Source organism: Larimichthys crocea, chromosome III (assembly GCF_000972845.2).
Source record: "Larimichthys crocea isolate SSNF chromosome III, L_crocea_2.0, whole genome shotgun sequence".
NCBI classification, from domain to species: Eukaryota; Metazoa; Chordata; class Actinopteri; family Sciaenidae; genus Larimichthys; species Larimichthys crocea.
Window position 1 is genome coordinate 26,216,819 of NC_040013.1, and position 21,061 is coordinate 26,237,879.

General features: G+C 41.8%; 1 protein-coding gene across 4 annotated transcripts in view; it reads right to left on the minus strand.

Moving 5' to 3' along the window:
• Positions 1 to 21,061, minus strand: part of LOC109142379 (probable E3 ubiquitin-protein ligase HERC2) — a 329,793-nt gene that overhangs the window by 231,575 nt on the left and 77,157 nt on the right. For all 4 annotated transcript variants that reach the window (XM_019275965.2, XM_027276672.1, XM_027276677.1 and 1 more), the window contains exon 5: positions 1,020 to 1,132. In XM_019275965.2, the coding sequence (XP_019131510.2) occupies positions 1,020 to 1,132 (113 nt within the window). The remainder of the gene's footprint in view (positions 1 to 1,019; positions 1,133 to 21,061) is intronic.

Here is a 21,061-nt window from a genome sequence, read left to right on the forward strand (position 1 = left end):
TCAACTGTTTGTCCACACCTGCCCCTCAAGCCATATTTTAATATATTTCAATACACGTATTTCAACTTATCTTTCAATAAATAACACAAAGACTCCATACTGTTAATCGTTCATTTAGTATTGATACTATTTATTATTGTATTTTAACACATCCATCTATTATTTCCTATTAATATTATCAGATCTTAAAAACAATTAAGAGAATCTGTGACAAAATATTATTTCAATTATCCTAAATCCAAAATACATGAGCCTTATTATCACTGAAACAAAGCCTAAAGTAAAACAATAAATTAAGCAGATTTTAATAGCACGTCCACATTTATGCAACTGAATGAGTTGCAAGTGAAAAGTCTAAAGTTTATGCAGGAAAGAAGTAAATCTTGGACATACTAAGTAGATGATCAAATGCAATGCAAGTTTATCATATTGGCTGTGTTCTTGCATATACTTGTCCAATCCAGAGGGCTGTTTAAAAGCAGATCTATATGCCCAACAGGCTGGTAATGAGCCTTAAAAGCACATCTGATCACTTATTCCAGCTGGTTTATTCCCCTTCTCCACAAACACAACTATTGGATTCAATAAACATACTTCATATTGATCCTGAGTCACTCGGCAGCACACGAAGCTCTTACACACACACACACACACACACACACACACACACACACACTCAACAAGATTTATTACAACTTTGCATGCAGAGCAGAAATGAAGAGACATGCAAACACAAGCATGTGCTCACACATATGCAAACAAGTGCAACGCAACACACATACACACACACACACACACAGAAAAGGCAAAGTTTAAATACCCCAATGATTTCTCGTCAATGTGCCCCACACACATGCACACAACCTTTCGATCTGTTCCCTGACCCTAATTTGCTTATGCATTAATATCAGGGGGGTTGGGATGGGTGTGTGGGGAGGGGTTTGCCTCCTCATCTCTCCTCCTATTCCCTTCAGGTCTGGACTTCGGCAAACTGTCTGCTGCGTTGACACTGAACTTACCCACATGCCGCCACACGGCCGTCCTCCAACGCAAACAGAGTGTGTCGCTCTCCGCAGGCCACTTGAGATATTTTCAGAGAGGATGGAAGATTCTGGAACAATCGCGGCGCCAGCTGGAAAAAAAATAAAGTTCCCAGTGAGGTGAAGAAACACAAGTGTGTCTCTGAGTTACTCTGTAGTCAAGTTGGTATACTCCATCATCCTGGCAAACATCCCAAAGTCAGGCACAGCTACAGTAGATCCTCTCAGTGTAGAAGAAGACAGAACAACGTAGACAACAGAGGGAACAAGAAAGAAACAGCATACTCCTTTATGGCGCTGAGCTGTGTAGATCTGATCTGTTTTTAAGTCCCTGTGTGTATGTCTGTCTGTCTGTGTGTGTTCATGCCAGTGCCACAAAGAAAAAAAATGAAACAGCCTATGAGAAGAAAAGAAAGCCTGGTTCCTCATCATGCGCTTGTTAGCTTGTCCAATCTATGGCAATCAGCACAGTCCCAGGGGTTGAAAGACACGAGATGCCGGGGAAAGGGAAGCTGAGGCTGAGGAAAAGATCAATACTGCACTGTGAAACAAGAAGTGTGGGCTATTTACTCTCCATTGATCTGATGATGCTGGAGAAACACCTCACTCGGCTATTAAATTGAGGGTATAAGTCTACTGTGGAGGGCTTTTCTTTTTTTTTTCTTCCTCTCTCTTTTTCTTCCTCTCTTTCTTCACCCCAAGGTTAAGAAAAAGCTAAAAACATCCACAAACAAACAAAAATGGATTGCCTGGGCCAGGGAAAGTAATTAATCTGCATTAAAATGCCATGGGAACAGGCACTAACTACCCATCTTAAGTGAAGTTTTGCTCAGAGCGACAGGAGACCCAGGACAGGATGGACTACTAGAGGACACAGTGATAAATACAAATAGACTGCTAGCATCCAGCAGAGCTTCACTGGAGCTACATTAAGCCCAGAATTTACACCTGCATAACACAGGATTAAAAAAAACACTGAGCACACGGTTTTGCAGGCCTATACATAGGCAGGCTCAAGATCATATACGTTTTGTTTTTCACTCCTGTTATTCAAAGCAACGTTTGTGATGATTTATGCATTTCATAGTCTCATATCATTTTCAAGAAATCAATACTATCTAGTATCTTGGAATTGCTTTCACTAAATGTGTTACATTAAAGTGCAGAATGGCATTTAAAAAGGCTGAGAGTTTCTGTGTTGAGTTAGGATGAAGACTGTGCTGAAAGAAGGTTTTCACAACCACAATGATCGCCACTGAACTACAGCACATTCACATCATACAAGAACCGGTTTCCATTCTGGGTCACTGTAAGGATCGTCACTTACTAATTATTATAGCTGTGTTGTAATTAGACACGTGGAAATTTCTCAATTCAAAGATCACGATGTGGACGGAAGACTGTGTCTTTGGCAAACCAGCGAGCCCAGAAAATCAGCCAAGAATCGAGGAGGCTCTGTCAACTTTAGCGTTCGATTCAGAGAGAGGAAATAGAATCATGTATACATACTTAAAAGATTAAAATCCCATTAAAAACTGTGCATTTGAACCGTAAGTGAAGTGAACAGTGAAGATTCACATCTCTAGATGTTCAGTGTATAACTGTAGTAAATGTCTAACATGTCAACATCAGACTCAAAGATGTTTTTTTCAGTCAGTGTGACGAGGCCTACAGAGGTGTTTCAGATATTCCGACGTGTTTGGACTTTGCTGTGAAAAGTGAAATGTACAAACACAAGAAGATACACCATGATGTCACTGCAGTTTCACACCCAGTTTGATCTAATACTGCGGTTCATCACAGAGTTGGTGTTAACAAGAAGGCACACTTTATGATGCGACAGCGAGAGCTCCAAAAAAAAAAAAAAAAGAGGAAAAAAATTGTGCAAAGACACAGTCAGTTCCTGACAAGTTTGTATTTACAGACACTAAAAATGTGTTACTTTGCTGAGTTTCTAGGGAATTGTTTGAGTAAATTTGGATTGGTTGTGAAAAATAAAATGCATATTTCGATGGATAGGATTAAAAAACAGGCCAAAAAATTAATCTCTAGCGTCCCAACATGTCTTTAGTGGCAGAGCCGCTGACATCCAGATATTTTTCATGGTGTGAAACTCTTTCCCTCCATGTCTATCTTTGCCTTTCTTCTGCTCCTCAGAGGAGTAGCCTTATTGACTGTGTGGCTGTATTACAACAAGCAGTCTCTAATGACTCCCTGAAGACCTCTCTATCCCTGCTGCCCGCCCTCCTTCTCTCTCTCCCTCTGTCTCGCTCGCTGTGTCTCTCTTCCTTCTCTGCCTGCTCTTCAGGCTCCAGTTCAGCAGCTAATTAACCCTCTCTAATAGCGTAGATTACATTAGCTTTGAGCGGCTCGCACCCTCCACCGGACTCGCACTGCCACACAATGAACCCAGCCTTGCTTTACAAATCTCCCCCTTCACGAGAGCACAATTATGAATTCAAACAACTTCTTATCCACACTCACTCATCCAGGGACAGAAGCCCTCCTCTGCAGTCACCCCACTCCTCCCCTGCCACCCACCTCCCAGGCCTTCACGCAGGGAGTAATGAGAGAACTGAAGAGAGGAGACCACACAACAAGACAGCCATGAGGGGGAGAGGGATATATCGAGGTGGAGGGGGGGGACCCCTATTGGGTAAATCAGAGAGGTCACTATAGGTGTTTCATTGGGTGAGCCTTCAGAAGCCCAGTGATAACCCTCCATCTTAACATTCCTATTCAGAGCAGAATGGAATCTTAATTACTGTCGGTGGATTGAACGAGAAGGGGGAATACCAGGACCAAATGGAGGTTTGTGCTTTAAGTAGTCAAAGAAAGGGAATTAGACGCAAGATTGAATGACTTAAGCCAGTGGAAGCTGTTTTCTACACATTGACAAAATGGCAGAAGGACTCAAAAGCATAACGAAGACTTAAGAAATGTGTGGGTTTTTTTTCCAGATATCAAACTGTTTGATCATCGAGTCCAATCAAGCAGCCAAGATCCATCATGTCTAAAAAAAAAAAATGCACTCCCTCTTGATGGAATGAGAGACACAGTATTCAGCAGCCCGCTTTAAGAATATAAGAAGGTAGTGTGGTTGGTTAGTCGTCTTTGATGCAGTGGAGACGAGCTGTATAACACTATTAAACTGCAGGAGTCCCACCACACAGTGAGTGTTCAAACCAATGGAGTACCTGGGAGGAGGGAGAGTAACGCTGAATCAATGAGAAAAATACATTTTTTTTTAAATGGAAGGTTTTTTTTATTCCTCTCTTACAACACTTAGAGCACTTACTGGTGTTTTATGAATGATAATGAGCCGAGATATGCTTGTGCTAAAAGTAGTAAGAAATAAAGTATGGAAGAAATGGATGTAATCTGCTCCGTCTAAATGTAAATTGGTACATTTGTAGTGAAAGGACATTCTCATGTTTCTTTGTCCGAACAAGTAATTTTCCCTCCGTCCCTCTTCTGTGAGCCTTGCCATAGCAGCATTTTCTGCAGCACAGAGCACTCTCCTTTCTATTTCAATAGGACAGCTCATTTGCTAGACTCCTAACCCAAACTGCTGACTGGGTTTTTCAAGGCTGTGTACTTTGTGTGTGTGTGTGTGGACGAGTGTGCGTGTGCACAGGCTTGTGCTAAAAGAGAGAGAATAGGGGGGGGAGAAAGGCACGAAAGAAGGATAGGCAAAATGGAGGAACACATTGTATCATTAAGGTACTCAGAGATCATTAGATATATAAGGGCACTGCTATGCAAGGTCAGGGCTGCTGTGTTTTTCTAGGTCGGCAGAGGTGCAGTAAAACCAGTCTAATCAGCTGCTTCTCTCTCCTCTCCCTCCTATCGCTCCCCTTCCTCCTACATCTAGGAGGTAGTGTGGATTACAGCCCAGTTTATCCATTCCCCTGTATGTATTTACTAACATTATCAAGGCTTATGAGCCAAGGACACGGTAAACCACAAAAGGCACAGAAAGGCTTTGAGCTAGATATTGGCCTCATTATGGGGTAAAGTTGTTGGCTCCCTGTCTCGCTCTCGTGATGTACAAGGCTGCTTTAACAGGTGCAGCATATTGCCTGACTATCCAGTATTTTTTTCATTAAGGCCATCCTTTAATGTAGAGTTTATCAACTGGCAGTCTGCCCTAATAAAGTGTGCGTGTGTAGGTGTACGTGTCTGTCTGAAACCAGAACACTGTAATCTACACAATTTTTGTCAGCTGTAGGGGAAGGACATAGATTTTATTGAGAGGTAAATCCACTCTGTTACTGACCAACTGTGTTTCCAGATGAGGGGATACTGAAACTCTGCTTTTCTGATAACAACCAAAAAGTGCCTGTAGCATCGAGCATCGAAATCTGTCGAGCTGACTGTGAATGTCTGCTCAGTTTTGTGATCAAATTAAGAAATAAAATACATGTTTGCCATTAGGAGACTATTTTCTTATTATTATATACTATATATTTCTTGAAGTAAAATATCACCAGTGGTGAAAAAGGTGCAAAAATCTGTATTTAAGCAGAAGTACTGTTACATTTCTAATATATTACTCAAGCACAACTAAAACTACTGGTGTAGAAAAAGTTACTCAGTGTGTTAGTTACTTTTTTTAACCATTTAATGCATTATGAATAGGAGAAAGAGGCCCATGTTGATAATATACTTTCAATGTAAGTACATTCATTTGATAAATAATAAAAAGGTATGGAGAGGTAAGGAGATCAAGGTAATTTGTTTTCTAAACAATCATACAGATAAAGCAGGAATTGTGTTTTTGAACCTGTGTAAAACACATGTAGATTATTCATGTAGTCATGTCTTACAATGCACTGCAAACAAATATCCAGGGGAACGGCCTAAATCTGTCTCCATTTGGTGTCAGTTTCTCTAAATCTTTAGGCCCGGTCAGGGTGGTCACCTCTCCAAACCTGTGCCTACTGCAGCACTTCAAGCTCCTGAGTGGCTATCAAAGAACTGAAACTCAGGTAATACACCACTACACGAAATATTTCAAATAATACTTAACCCTAACCCACATGTGTAAAAACACACACACACACACACACACACACACACACACACACACTCCACCCCTTCACTCCTCATGTGACTGAGGTCTACACAAGTCCATCAAAGGATAAACCACCATCGGCCTTGGATGGCAGGGCGGCAATGTCGTTGGTATTGAGGCATGTTCATCAAGATAATGATGGATAGCCTTAAAACGGACCCTCGCCTTCATAGAGATGAATGTCCCGCTTGGCTTCTTACTCAGCACTTTGGCCTTTCCACCACTCAAACATCCTCAAGCAGCCTAAGATGGAGATTAGCAAAGCCGGTCTGCGAAATGGACCCAACTAAAGCCTATCAATCAAACTTGCTCCAGGCCAAACAAGAGAGGAAAACACGCATCCAAAAAGTATCACCATACACTATTTTCCAATGTGAGTAATTAGAATATCTGATTGCAGTAACAATGGATGGGCATTTGGGTGCTTGCATGGGATGAGATGATAAAGGAAGAGCGTAAGGTAGAGAAACTGTGTGTAAAAGAATGCCTCGCCTGCTCTCGACCGTCTCATTAGGCTAATGTTTTTTTATAAGGCACTTCAAATGTCAAGGCATTGGTGGATTTAGTGTAAACTTAAATTCCATTACCTGGCAGGCATTAATTGCTAACTGAGCCCAGGGATCTTTCCCCTGGGGCCTCTATGTTTCCTCTCTGTCATCTGGCTAACTATTCTGTCTAGACTAACTTAGAGCACCATAATCCACCATGGGGATCAATAAACTGCACATAATTCAGCTCCAATAATGAGCTTTCACTTCAACACGAGCGCCAGCCCACTTCCCAAGGAACCGGGCAGGGGCGTAAAATGATAATGTAATTATTAAAAGGACAGACAAAATGAGTAAGCACTTTCACACAGAGAGGGAGGGCGAGCCCAGCCTCAATTAGACACACTTAAAGCTATCATTGTTATTCGAGACAAAGCTAATCAAGGAGGAGATACAGGGGCATCCATTTCAGCAGGTAATGGAATGACGCTCGCTGGCTCTCCCATTTCCCAAGGCTCGTGATGTTATAAAGGCCGCCCTGCAGTCACGCGTGAGTGGGCACTCTTTAATGGAGTGCAATGGATGTGCCTTCATCCACCAATCAGAGATAATCAGAGGAGGGGACTTGGAATGGAGAAGTTTAAGATTCACTCTCCCTAATAGCAACACATAAAACCATAAGTGTGAGCTATTATTTCAAATCTGTAGTTTCCATTCCTAGTTCATGAATAGAGATGTGGCGGTCCTAGTAGCAACTTTTATTCAGCGTGGATTATTTCAATACAATATCAACACATTATTATTCAAGCACATTCCTTGCTACGACACACACAGATCAAACCAGGACCTCCCTTTTAGACCAGCATGAGATTTGGTGTGTGACAAAGTAAGATGTAACCTGGGGCCTTATCTACTAACTACTGTTTCTCCAATTATATGCATCCTTGAACTCCAGTGAAATCAAGAGAAGCTAGTTTGTTTTTTACACCCAAGTGCTCCTCATTCATCTGCAGGCTACAGGAGGTCCAGGGTGGATAAATCAGGCCTTTACGGAAGGGTTGCTCCTACTGTTTATCTGCTGGTGACATTTGCTGCACAGCCCCAACCGCACCATAATTACCCCACTTATTCACTAAACAGGAATCATGCCTGGCAGGAACCCCCTGCCACAAAGGTTGCAGGACTTAAGGCTATATTCTGTCTCCAGAGTTTAATGGCCATGGCTTCAAGAAAGGACTCCATTCATTTGGACATCAGCATGGGTTCACTTTAGCATGGTCTAACACAAGACAGGGGGGCTAAACTGACCTGCCTCAATAGCCAGAACAAAGAGCAGCGCGGCTGAAGACGATGATGAATTTACAGCTGACTGCACATGCTTTCCTAATGCACGGTACACCTTGGCACACTTCGAATGTCACAGTTCCCATAGAGGACTGGCATTTGGAGTGGATTCTCCCGCCCCTGGAGCCAGCATGCTAGAAGTGGGTATCTATCCATATCCCAATGAGGTAGACTGTCAGAGGAAAACAACATTTAGAAAAAGATCTTGATAGTTTTATTTACTGTCATTATACAGCCTGCATTCTGTATTTACTGGACAATTATTTTGTGGGAAAAAAACAGTATAATCCCGTATTAGGACATTATCCGTTTCCCCATTCTATCTTCCAATCACTGCGATTTTAGATGACTTATTGCTCATATTACTTGTTTTCTTAATTGAGAACACACCCAAATATAGCTTAACTAGGGAACTGCCAATTAAAAGTATGGATAGTGTTTCTCTGTTGCTTCTTCTGCAACCCTTTAGTTGCCTACACAGTTCTGCATAGTCTTATCTGTCAAAGACAGTCAGCACAGATGGATGACGAGTGACAAAGGGATATTCGGTTGAGGTTGTGCAGTAATGAGTGTCACGTGACTCCCACATTCAAATTTCAGACTGCCTTCTCCTGATCCTAAAGCTGCAATCAACACTGGGCCATCTGCAACACTGCAAATTAACATAATTGGTGTACATTACATGCTTATAGAGAGTACATTTTCATCCACCATTCTTCGCCCTTAACAAGATGAGCTGTGGAGATACTGGAAGAGGAGCACTGTTGATTAGACACAGATAGTGGGAGCAGACAGCGAGACTTGTTGTCTTGGTGAAAATGGATGAACTGACAATCAGAGTTTGGTGAACGGCCAGGTGTGAGGGCCAGAGTGCAAGTAGACCAGTGTGCATCTGACACAAGCACCTTCCCTACACCTGGAACTGGGGCCGAGGTGATCGACAGCCCGGCCATCTTGTCAGACATCTCGCAGACAGAACACAGGCAACACTTAGGCCTCTTCCAGATGCTCCAACAGAATAAATTGAACTTGATTAGAATTAATCACACTCAACCACGTGCAATTTGCAAATATCAGGGAAAATATTCAAGGAAATCTGCTTGGAATACTGTAGCACTGAACAAAGGGGGAAAACTTAAATCACTACAATGAGCTTTGACAACATGCCTTGCACATGCAGCATTTTATTATTATTTTTTAACTAAAAAGACAGATGTAGACATTTGAATGTGTAACTCCGAAGCCACCATTTTCATGCACACTGTGTTTTGTATGTGGGCTATGATGGATTGTATGAATTAGCACACAATCCTGGAAAGTTTTTAGCATTGGTCAGGGGTAAACCGCTTGTACATCAACTGAAGTTATCTTTTAGTTGCTTATACAGTACAATACATTACGGTCTCAATTGCCCACTTAGCCAAAGCATTGGGAGTTTTGTGGTGACAAATTACCAGTTGCAATCCTACAGAACACATACACATGGCGCACATGGCTGGGCAGCGACACACAGGCAGCGTACCACATACCATATTATAGGTTTCACAAAGCTGTACATCAAGCAGTCCTTAAGAAGGTGTAAGATAAAATTGTCATGAGCACCACTCACATTAATAGAATTCATTCAGGATGAAGAGGGGAAGAAAGTCACCATAAGTTAGCTGTCTCCTCTCCTGTGTACACCATGAAAAGATGAAGTATGCAAACTGCCTGATTTTAAACTTGTATCTAATTGTCTCACGTCATGGGTCTGGGCCAGGGCATTGTTGCTTGAAGAATAAATTGGGTAATTCAATTAAAGTGCTTTCCAAAGACACATCATAAGTGATGGAGAATGACTCTAACCCAGGCCTGAACTCCGTGTCCCCCCCATCGCTCCGCTTGCCTGACAAATGGATGGCGGTGTATAATTGAAACACATTGCTGCCAGCGTAGGTCAATAACATCGCTCTTTCTGCTCACCAGCACCAGATTAACAGACTCTATTTTATCTTTCCTCAGCCTGTCCCAGCTTGACAGAGCGGGAGCGTCAGCTGCTTATCCATAAAAGAGGCCCCTTATCTTGAAAATAAACAAATACATAAAGTGCAACAGCCTGCTGTCTGTCCAAGCAGTTAAGGGCTACTTAGTTTAAGGCAAACATGTGGGCAGTGTTTTGTTTAACACATCATCATATGAGATGAAGCACAGCTGTCACTTCAGAAAATCCGGACAGACAGTCTCCTCAGTTGAGAAAACATGGACAAAGTGTTTTTTCCATAGGCAGAAATCTAGATTCTCATGAAAAAAAAAAATTTCAGATATTTTTAAACAAAGACGTATAACTTTTTTTTTTCCAACTGTCAGATTTGTCTTTGTTAAATACAACCACTTCCCAATGAAACAGCCCACCCATTAAGACCAATGTCATTCAATGTCATCCATGAATGTTTGTCTAAAAACGAGGACAAGATGAGTCTTTGGACAACGAGTAAATTCTGATGCCACTAAATAATTAACATTTTTGATAACAAAAAGACCCCTACTTCTGTTGATGTATAATGCAAAGCCATTACTGTTTATGCATGATAAACACTGAGGATTAATTAGCTTAAGCACAAGTGTAATATGAAGCTAAAATGGGTGATTATATGTGTTTAAGCCCAAACATAACAAATCTACTGGCTTAAATTAATTTGATAAACAAATGGGGAAAAGTAGGGTTAAGGTTCAAGGGTAAAAAACTCCATTATCTCCCATTCCTCACTCGGTGCTTTCATGTAATTATATGTTGGGTTGGACAGAGTTAATTGAATCTGGTCCATTCAATTTGTTTACAGTTTAGCCATAAGGATTGGAAGGCAATAATACCCAACTTTCAACATCAGACGAAACGAACAAGTAGTTTCAAAAAAAAAATTCCTATAGGGGGTTTGTACAGACAGCTTTGTGCGTATTCGGGTGGCTGTTTATGTACCTGCTTACTATAGGCTGCATGCATGTGAAAACAAGTCTGCATGTATTTTTGTATGGCTTGTGTTCCCACATGGAACACACACAAATTAGCTATGGACGGATATTCAATTAAGTCCTTTGTCAGTGGTCTATGTAGGGGCGGGACAAGATACACAGTACAGTAATCCGTGATGATGAACAACAAGGTGGCAGCTGCATTGTCTGTCTGACGGATAGAAATTACTTGCAGGCGTCCTCGACCAACAGATTAGACCACTGTTGGGGGGGCGAGATAAGATGGCAGCCAGTGGTACGGAAGGTACGTCCTCTTCCAAGCTCAAACAATGCCTTTTAATCCATTCCCTCCTCACAATCAGGTCGTTTGACATTACTTTTCAGCTTCCCACGCGCTCATTCTCTCCCCCTTTCCCCTCGCTCATTCCACCTTTCATCAAGGAGGAAGGCTTAAGAACAGACTTCATCGTGTAAATTAATTTGTGCATTATATTAAAGAGTCCCAAAGCCAATGTCGAAAAGATTTACACTATACCTTTATCCGGTGTATTAGAATTTTGTGTTTTTGTTTTATGTTTTCTTTGTGTCCTGTTTGGCTTTCAGTCTGAGTGACTCCTGGCCAGATGAGTTATATTGCAAAGCATAGTTTTGTGTTTAATTCATTGCCCACTGCCTGCTTGTCTGCCAGCTGCAAGGCTCTGTCCTTCCTGCCAGTAATGTACTTCTTCGTAGTATTTTATTATTGAATCATGACCTTGGTGGGGTTTGCTTTCAGTTGAATGAAATCACAGCTCCAAAGATTCACATTGAAGCAGTGTGACCTTAAAAGCTGTCAATCAGATTCAACAACTATGTTAAAAACATACATGTTGGCCTAAAAGCCATAGAGAGATCATTATAGTAAAAATACTGCTTCTCTTTAATCAAGCTTTAAATACTTCCTCTGTAATTAAGGCACATTTTATGCCTGTCTTTAACTGAAGTTCCACTTCAGTTAAAGACAGGCAAGTTTTTCTGGCATTCTTGATGTAATTAACTGTGCTCAGTGCTCACAGTGCGCAGGAACTATTTCCTCTGAACTACTGTGATCTGTTGTAAAATCCCAGGATACTGAGTGGCAACCTGGTTCAATCCAGGACAGCCTCAGTCAAATGCAAAAAAACAAAACAAAAAAAAAGACTGATTAGTGATCATATATGTAAAAACAAAATGAATAATAATAATAATAAATTTTAGTCTTGCACAACTGAATGGCACAAAAGACAATTTGGATTATAAAAACTTAATAACAATAAGACAAGCTAACAATGGGCACAATGATACAACCACAACTTATGTGGTAATAAGTAGAGCGCATGTTGATTTATGCATGAAATGCACCTGTACCCAAAGTACTGTAAATCCTCGAGCACCGTTGACGGATTTGGGTAGAAAAAAAGCTTGTTACGAGTGTGTGCCAACAGTTGGGTATGTAAGTGTTCATGTATGGACCACCTCCTGTAAGCATTGATCAACCACATCCTCAAACATCCACGCTATGCTGCCAGAAGGTTCCACCAACAGCTGTTTGTTCCAGGGGCAACTGCCTATTTTAAATTTGCTTAAGTAAAAATGATTATTGCCAATTAGATGCCCATTAATTGTGCAAGCATGGGATGCTGCCAGCTGTTTACATAGGGGAGAAAAATAGCCCTTCTTATTTAATTTTTCCCTCAAAGCCAACAGCACAGCCTCTCTGCCAGATGCAAAACATACAATTATTACACATAAACACATACTGTAAATTCAAGAGTGACTAAAGAAGAGTGTAGTTGCAAATACTGTATATTCAAAGCAAGTGAGTGAATAAGTGGGCTGTATTATGCTAAGATGGTGATTTTTAAGCCTGCAATGGCAAAGAAAAGAATAAAATAAGTCAAAACTGAGCTTCAGGCAAAGCTCAAAATAGTGACAAAATTAGATGAGTTGAACCTGGCCAGGACACTTTTTTTGGGCACATCATGAACAGATAACCCAAAAAAAGAGGTTTGTTGAAATGTTATGCAAGAAAGAGAGGTGACTGCTGGGTCTGTCAAAGTTTCTCACAGCAATAATAAAAGAAGTCCAAACCAATAGCACCTTTAAAATACACAAACAATAAAAAGTGACGTTTAAAACTTTTATCCAAAGCCTTTAACCTACCTAAGCAGAACTTTACAGCTATACAGTTGCTGAACTGTTGCTGAATTTGTGATGAATGGTTGTCAGCTGCTCTGGCAATCTGTACGGCTTTAACTTGACCCCACAACAATAGCCCAGGACCCTCAGCTTGTGCCCCAGACCAGCAGAAAGAGCTGAATTTAGTCTTTTCAATGGTTGGCGTCTGACCCGGGCACAGGCTGCTGAGTCTTAAAGCAGCACACTTTTATTCCCACAAGCCCAGCCCCTGCTCAGCCTCAGCTTAGGCTTCAGGAAGAAGCATCTATTGCAGGTGCCATTAGTTTACCTCTGACCCTTTTCTGAGCCGACCCTATTAGAGGAGCGGAGACTGGACGCAACCCGTCTCACCTCTAAAGATGTGCGCTGAGCTAGCTGATGTTGCAATTGTGAGTAGTACTAGAGGGATAAATAGCATTCAAGCTGCCATGCGAAGCCCTGCAAAAGACTGTAGAAAAGATAAATGAATGTTGAAATCGAGGAAAATTATTCAACCATTTACAACCCCTGCTAGCACATCACTGTTATTCTATTTGTCTTTCACCACTTAAACTGTAAAATCATACAGAGCGCTGCGACCATTTCTCTCTCCGGTTTGTTGCCTCACTTCCACAAAATAACACATCATTGGACAGATAGCATCAATTCTGCCCACGGTAATCCCAGCACCTCTGGTTGTATCACTCATTCAATTTCAGCCGCCGGCTACAGCAAACATTACACACTGCATCAAGATTACCGGAGAGAGGCACAACGAGGGAGAGAAGAGGGGAAAAAAAAAAAAAGGCTGTATCCATCATGTCATGATGCCCATGTTATTGTGACAGATCAAATTCAGTGCAGTGTGTGTGTGCGATGGATGCAAACTGTGGTCTCCTAGGCTGGCGTGATGAGCGTCCGTGTGATTTTAGATGTTGTGAGTGGATTTGTGAGGGTTGCCTGACTTAGATGACCTCCTTTATACAGTAGCTGGGGCCCTGACCGCCATGCTTGTTTTAGCTGCTGCAATTAACCTTGTGTGGTTATAACCCCGCAACCCCACCCACTTAGCTGAAGGGCAGAGGAAAAAAAAAAATGGCAGGGAAGGTGATTGAAGAACACAGAGGTAAGAGACAGATGAGAAACAGGTGAATATATAGGGCAAAAATGTAGGGCAAACATAGTCGAGGAAAAGAAATGAGCGAAAACAAAACAGAGCCCGGGAAGAGCTTAACAATTTTATGATGTTGGTAGAGTGTGGAGGAGTTTGGTGCTTTGGTTGCTTTCCTGCCTGCCTGACAGACTGGCTTAGTGGCTGGCTGCCTGGCTCATTGGTTGGTTTGCTGTACGGTGTCTCTCCTCTGGGGGACATGGGTTTGCAGTACCGGCCTTTGAGAGCAGGGGGGGGAAAGATGAAGAGGCATTGTCAGGCTGCCTTTTAATGGTCAGGAGTGTGGTTAGTTCCACTGACTCAGGCCTCTCCCCCGTGACGCCAGGTCCACTCCACATAACTGGCCATAATTCAACTCATTTGGCAGTTTGAGGTCTCGGAGGTCTAGGGATAAAAAGTGTGGAGAGGCCTAATGGCAGACGGAGGGACCAGCTGAGGGCACTTCTTACGAGATCTCCGCAGGAGAACATTTCTGGAGCAGACCCTGGAAACCACAACGATCCATTAGCTACTGAAGAGGAGGAGCAGGCAGGGTGAGAGGAGAGAGAAAGGGGGACAGATACCTGCTGATCCACAGGTATGGTATAGATGCTATGGCTGTCATACGGACAGAATATAAAAGCACTCTGCAAGTTCAACTTTCATTAACGTCAACAACAAATCAACAAATACACTAATTATTACCAATTCATAACAAAAAAGAAAACTACTTTCTGTGCCATCGATACAAAACTGTTTAAAATCAGGTTTTCATCTTCTCCTTTTAATAGCTCGGGGTCACGACAAAGACTACAACTGAAGTGTTTGCATACTGTACGGGACACAGCGCTGGAGTTCAAAGTCCCCAAAATCCTCACAAGGAGGAGAAACTGCACTAAACTTTGCAAAGAACACAGGCACATACACGCACATGAGATCTGCAAACTGCTCATGATTAATGTGTTTAATCTGTTGGTGTTGATTGGGATAGAGATGGAGTTAAGTGGTAGTTTAGTGATGTGGTTTAAAAAGGAAAACACTACAGCAGTCTGGTTGGTGAATATTTACGAGGAGAATCCACCACCGCGCCGAGTCTCAGAGGCTGTGCGGGGTGCTATGCCTCCTAAGGGGTATTAATTGAGAAGTTGAAGCAATAAGTGGGATGGGACTGTGACGGAGCACAGTGTGCGTTTGATAGGAGAAAGAATATTTTGGCGAATTCCAGTCTGGGCATGTTTTTGGGGGGCCCTTTGAGAAGCCGTAGTGAGAGCATCTGGGAGAGAAAGAAGTAAGAAAGAGATTTCTGAATGTGTGTGTGTGTGTGTGTGTGTGTGTGTGTGTGTGTGTGTGTGTGTGTGTGTGTGTGTGTGTGTGTGTGTGTGTGTGTGTGTGTGTGTGTGTGTGTGTGTGTGTGTGTGTGTGTGTGTGTGTGTGTGTGTGTGTGTGTGTGTGTGTGTGTGTGTGTGTGTGTGTGTGTGTGTGTGTGTCATTGTGTAAATGAGAGAGAGCCCTGCTGACCCCAAGCTGGAGTGTTCTGGCTACACAATTAAATGGTGTTGAAGCATGAGAATGAATAATCAATCTGCTTTATTATCACTGATGTGAAAATTATAATACTGGAGTAAAATGGCAAAGAAGGCTAGAATATTTCCTTATTTTTTACAAAAGCCTGAAACAGAATTATATGTGTGCATGTGTGTGTGTGTTTTATGTGTATTTTGCGAATACTTTAACTTGGAGAGAAGAAAAAAAAATAGGTAGGTCACAGAGTGTGCATACATGCTTCCACAAAAAGATATTTGTGTCTGACTGAAGTATTACACATACCTCAATTTGCTCATATGCAGGAAGCAGGCATCATCATTGTATCATATCAAGATGGGAGGACGAGGGAGGAAAATGTTTAAATTTGACAAAGGGAGAGGTTTTTCCAGTCCAAGTGGGTGTAATTTTGGGATTAGGATTCGCTGTACGCTGGTTAGGGAACATGTATATGATGTGAAGGTTAATCACAGGCTGCAGTTCTGTAATGCTAGTCGTCACTGCATTGCAGTGCAATCAGCACTGTGAGAAAATAAGTGGGTCACAATGCGAGACCTTGATTAAAATCGCGGTGATTATAGTGCGGCTTCAGCTCTGATTTTGTGGGTTTCCCAACATCTGTCCTCGCGAGGAGGAACCCATATGAATGAAAATAGACACACAATATAGAAGTGCAAGCGCGCCTGCAGAGATGCGCCTTGGGTGCACACACACGTGCAATGCTCCCACTTCGTAACGCACAGATGTGCATATCCACACACAGAACAACCACGTAGACGCATACAGAGCCGTCCACATACTGTGCAGCGCGTCCTTTGTTTATATGCAAACACACAGAAAATGTGTACTGTAGGCATCGTTTCTTACTGAATCACTTCCTTTAATTATTTTTCTGTTACTGAGATATTGTTAAAAAATGCATAAAATTAAAAATACCCACAACATTGACATTAAAGATTTCTGTCTGTCATCTGTGCTAATTATAAATCAGGTTTAATTAACAAAACAAGAAAAAATTTGATGTATTTTTCATCGAAAGGTTTGCTTTTTACACTAAATGCATGACAACCCTGCTGAGACTTGACAGTGAATGTGTCATGGCTCAAAAAGCAAAAGACACTACCAGTGTAAAAAGACTAAATAAAAAAAACAACACAAAATATTGCCACAGATCTGACCCTTGCCCTCACAAACAAAACAAAAACATGTGATATTATAAGCGGCATAATAATCAATATGATGAATTGAATCTTGTATTTAGCGATGGGGCAAAAGTTTAAGAATAGCTGCGTGATCGATACAGTTTCTCCCTCGCCTCCTGTTCCTGCCAAGTTCATTGGGAGTCTATGTGAAAAACAAAGTGCAGGGTGAGGGAAACAGTGCTCATGCCATTTAACAGCAATGTGAAATCAATATATATTCTGAAATGGCAGGAAAAAACATCATTGTAAACTAGTTATTGACGTGTTAAAGTAATTTACACTTGCTAGTACAAGACAGATCGTGGCAATATTTATTTAGCTGGCAAGCTGGCAGTGGGAAAACGATACGGCAGCTGCAGCTATCACCAGATGCTGGTGTTACAATGTCCGTCCATCAAACCGTCCCCCCTCCACCCCCCCCTTCTCCCCGCTCCTATACCCTCCTCCTTCACTTTCCCAAATGGCTGGCTCCCTTTTCGCTGCAACCTGACAGTCTTAAAACAACTGTATAATTAGAGCTGCATCTGTCACACAGGTTTATTCTGGCTTTCAGTTTGGGAGTCGCAGTCTGTGGGAGACACTCGAGGACACAACATCAGAGAAAAAGAGGAACTAAGAACAGGACTTTGGCCTGGGGCTGCAACTGACTATTCTTTGTATTTAATCTGTAGATTATTTTAGAGACGAATCATTTGCTCTATAATAATTGCAAATAAAATATAAACTTTTGCATGATAATTAACGAGCAATTATTTTTCTGTCGATCAGTTAAAACTGATTCGTCGATGAAGCTTTATTTTAAATAAACAAGATAAAAGATGTTTTATATAATTAGGTGCTGCTGCAGATAGAGTCATACTGTAGAGAGAAACACCTAATGGCATGCCATCAGACAACACGTGAACAACGCAATTAGTCTAAACCAGTACACCACCCCATGCCAGCCACCTCAAAAGAAGAAAAAAGAAAAAGAAAAAAGGCAAAGGGTGTAAAAAAAAAAAAAAAAGAAGAAGAAGAAATATGCAGCTGTATGGCGAGCTATCCCACTATCAGCTGCTGCAATTAGGGAACACAATGTAAAATGTCACAGCGGATCTGTATCATCGGCAGCCCTGTCACAGGAAAAGGCCAGGAGGAGTGGAGGAGAGGGAAGCGCAGAGTACGGCAAATCCCATCGGCCAAGCCTGTTTTAGTAACGTGAGAGGGAAGATCGTGTAACATTATGGCAGGACAACTCTGGGAGTCTAGTTCGGATGCTGTCATGTCACCCCGCTCCTATTAGGGAGGGTCAGAAACAGAAAAAAATATGATTAACTGGCAATATGCATTAGTCATCTGCAGGCTGATGAAACGCGGGAGGGCAAAGGTGCACACGAGGTAGGGATAAATGTCCATGTGTATGTATAAGGTGTGCATAAATCAGAAAAGGAAAGTTCAGGAAGTACAGATAATTGTTTGAATGTACTTTGGTGATGAGAACATACAAAATAAATCAAATGATGCGTAATAGGTGCTGTATTATTTATTTATTTTAGAAGTACTATTTTTGAAAGACACTAAAAACTAAAGCTCTGGTGATATTTCTTATTCAAACTACTCATATCAGTGTATAACACACTCATTATCTTTGAGGAAAACATCAGAATTAAATGTATACAGAAGAAAATGAGACCGAATAAAATGGAATGTGCTCTAAATTTAACCAGATAACAGTTTTCCCTCGACCGTCCTGACTGCCTCGACTTTCCTGCTCCGACTTTCCGTCTATATTAGGAAAATAATGGTGATGAAAGATGCCTTTTAATTTTCAGCTCAGCATCATTTTGACATGTGTAACTGATGAATCTCCACAGGATATAATAAATCATTTGCAGATTTCCTCCCGTTTTTGATCAAGTTGAGATGACCAGACTTCTGCCCAGACTCATTACATTTAGGGAGCAGATTGAAAGCACGCCTAGACTTGCTCTCTGTTATTGTCATTACACACCCCGCTCAAGCTTCTGAGCAACTGTAGAATTATCACCTCTGCACATAGTGCACATAGACTCTCACACTAGTAAGTCTCTGCATTAACACGCAAACATGTGAGAGGCAATTAGTGTATTTGTTTGAAGAAAAGCACACTCCTAATTCCAATTTAGGTCTTTGTCTCTTGTCTAGGTTAGAGGACATGATCTCTACATTGTCAAAAACATAACTGTATGACAGTCGGTGATATTTAGGCACAGAATGGGGAACATTTGAAAGATTTTGCCTTTTTTGCTGGAACAACAGTACTATAAAAAAATAAATAAAAAAACAGATTCCTGACATGAGGGGCCACAGCATAATATAAGCTCCCTCTAGTGGCTGAACAGTAGATTGCAAGGGGTGTTCGTGGTAATCCTGTGCTGAAAAGAAAATCATGTCAAAAGTTTGTTTCTGTTTTCAGCTTCAACTAACAGGAGAGGTTTCTCTGGGAAGGCTGCGTATTATCCATGGTCACATATTTAATTGTGTATGAAAAGCGTTACAGGAAAAGGTGAAAACATATTTAGTGAATCAAAGTTGGCGTTGTAAATGCAGCAGTACGAGTGTGTGTGTGTTTGTGTTGTGCTGCGTGCCGAAGGAGACGGTGAAGGTTCACTCACAGTACCACAGAAATCCCCCGGTCGGGCTTGCCACTAAGGAACGGAGATGCCCAGGGAGAAAGATAAAGAGAGGGAGATGTGCAGAGATTTTGAAAGACGGGTGGGGGAAGAGGCAGTGGTGAGAGGATAAGAGAAAGTATATGAGAAGAAGTGGGAAAGTGGAGAGCGTGTGTATTCATATTTGGCCGATTTTGCCACAAGCTCTTCAAAGGCTATGTCTTGCCTACAACACATCTGGGAACGAGAGTGAAAGTTGAAGAGTTCCTCCTGCTCTTCTCTCTCCTCAATCCCCCCCAAACCAATTTTGCTGATTCCTCCTTTTTTCCCTCTCCTCCTTCCTTTCAGCCTTCATCTTCTTCATCCATCTCTCTCCTCCCTTTCGCCTTCTTGCGCACAAAACTTGGCAGCGGCTGTCCGGCTGACCTCTCCTTGACACCGGTTCCACTAGTTTTGTGCTGTTCAGACTGAAGCAAGACGCTACACCCTTTTTAATCGTGCACATTTCCATCATTCCAATAGTTTACTTAAAATGCAAGAACAACATCAGCTACACCAATAACGCCAAACAAGAAACAACTAAACTAAAAGTAGGACAGTGTCTAACAGCAGTGTGAGTCATTTGGAAATCACCTGCACCGGCTGTCTAAATATGAGACTGTCTGGGGCAAGAGACATCAGCGGATCGCGGCTTTTTCTATAAACACAGAACACAGAGAGTGAATACTGATATGGAGCGCTGTGATTCTTCTGAAGAGGCGTCGGCAGGTTAAGAGGATACCCTTTCTCTCTATATTTCTACTGTTTTAGTCACGGCTGTGTCTTCTTTCCAATTTCACTTTTTTTTCTCCCCCCACTATCTTCCTTTCTTGCCAAGGTTTATCCCTGAGGTGTCCTCTGGGGCTACCTACTGGATAAGCCATTTGAAATGCATTTTCTAAAGAACCTTCCGTTCCATTTTTGAACTGCTGCTATCTCTCAAAATGTCCTTAAGAAAAAAAGTGCGAGAGAAAGAACGGCAGCAAATGTTTTAAAGTACTCCTGCTGTACTTTTGTGTGTAGTTTACTCATACAGAAAGAAGCCATAGTTTCCCAGCAGCGGTGTGATACAGACTTCTGGGACTGTGATCTGTGCTGGTGGGTACTGCAGAATGTGACCTGCTCTGAGAGAAACCTCCACTGTGCAGGTATTGTGTAGCTCAACGGGGGCTGATGGAAAGGCCAAGCACACAGGGCAAAGTAGGAATTTGGATGAGATCATCCACTGGTAAAACTGGCTAGTCTCTCCCTAACCCTGTGTACAGGATGTTATCAGATAATGTTTGTCTCAGTCACATGTGGTGGATTATTCTAAATTACTAATCAAATTAATCTTACTTTGATTAAAAGAGGATGAAATGACAAACTTTATGACCCAATCGTGATCTTTTTGAAACATTAACACACAAACATCCTGTCCTGTTG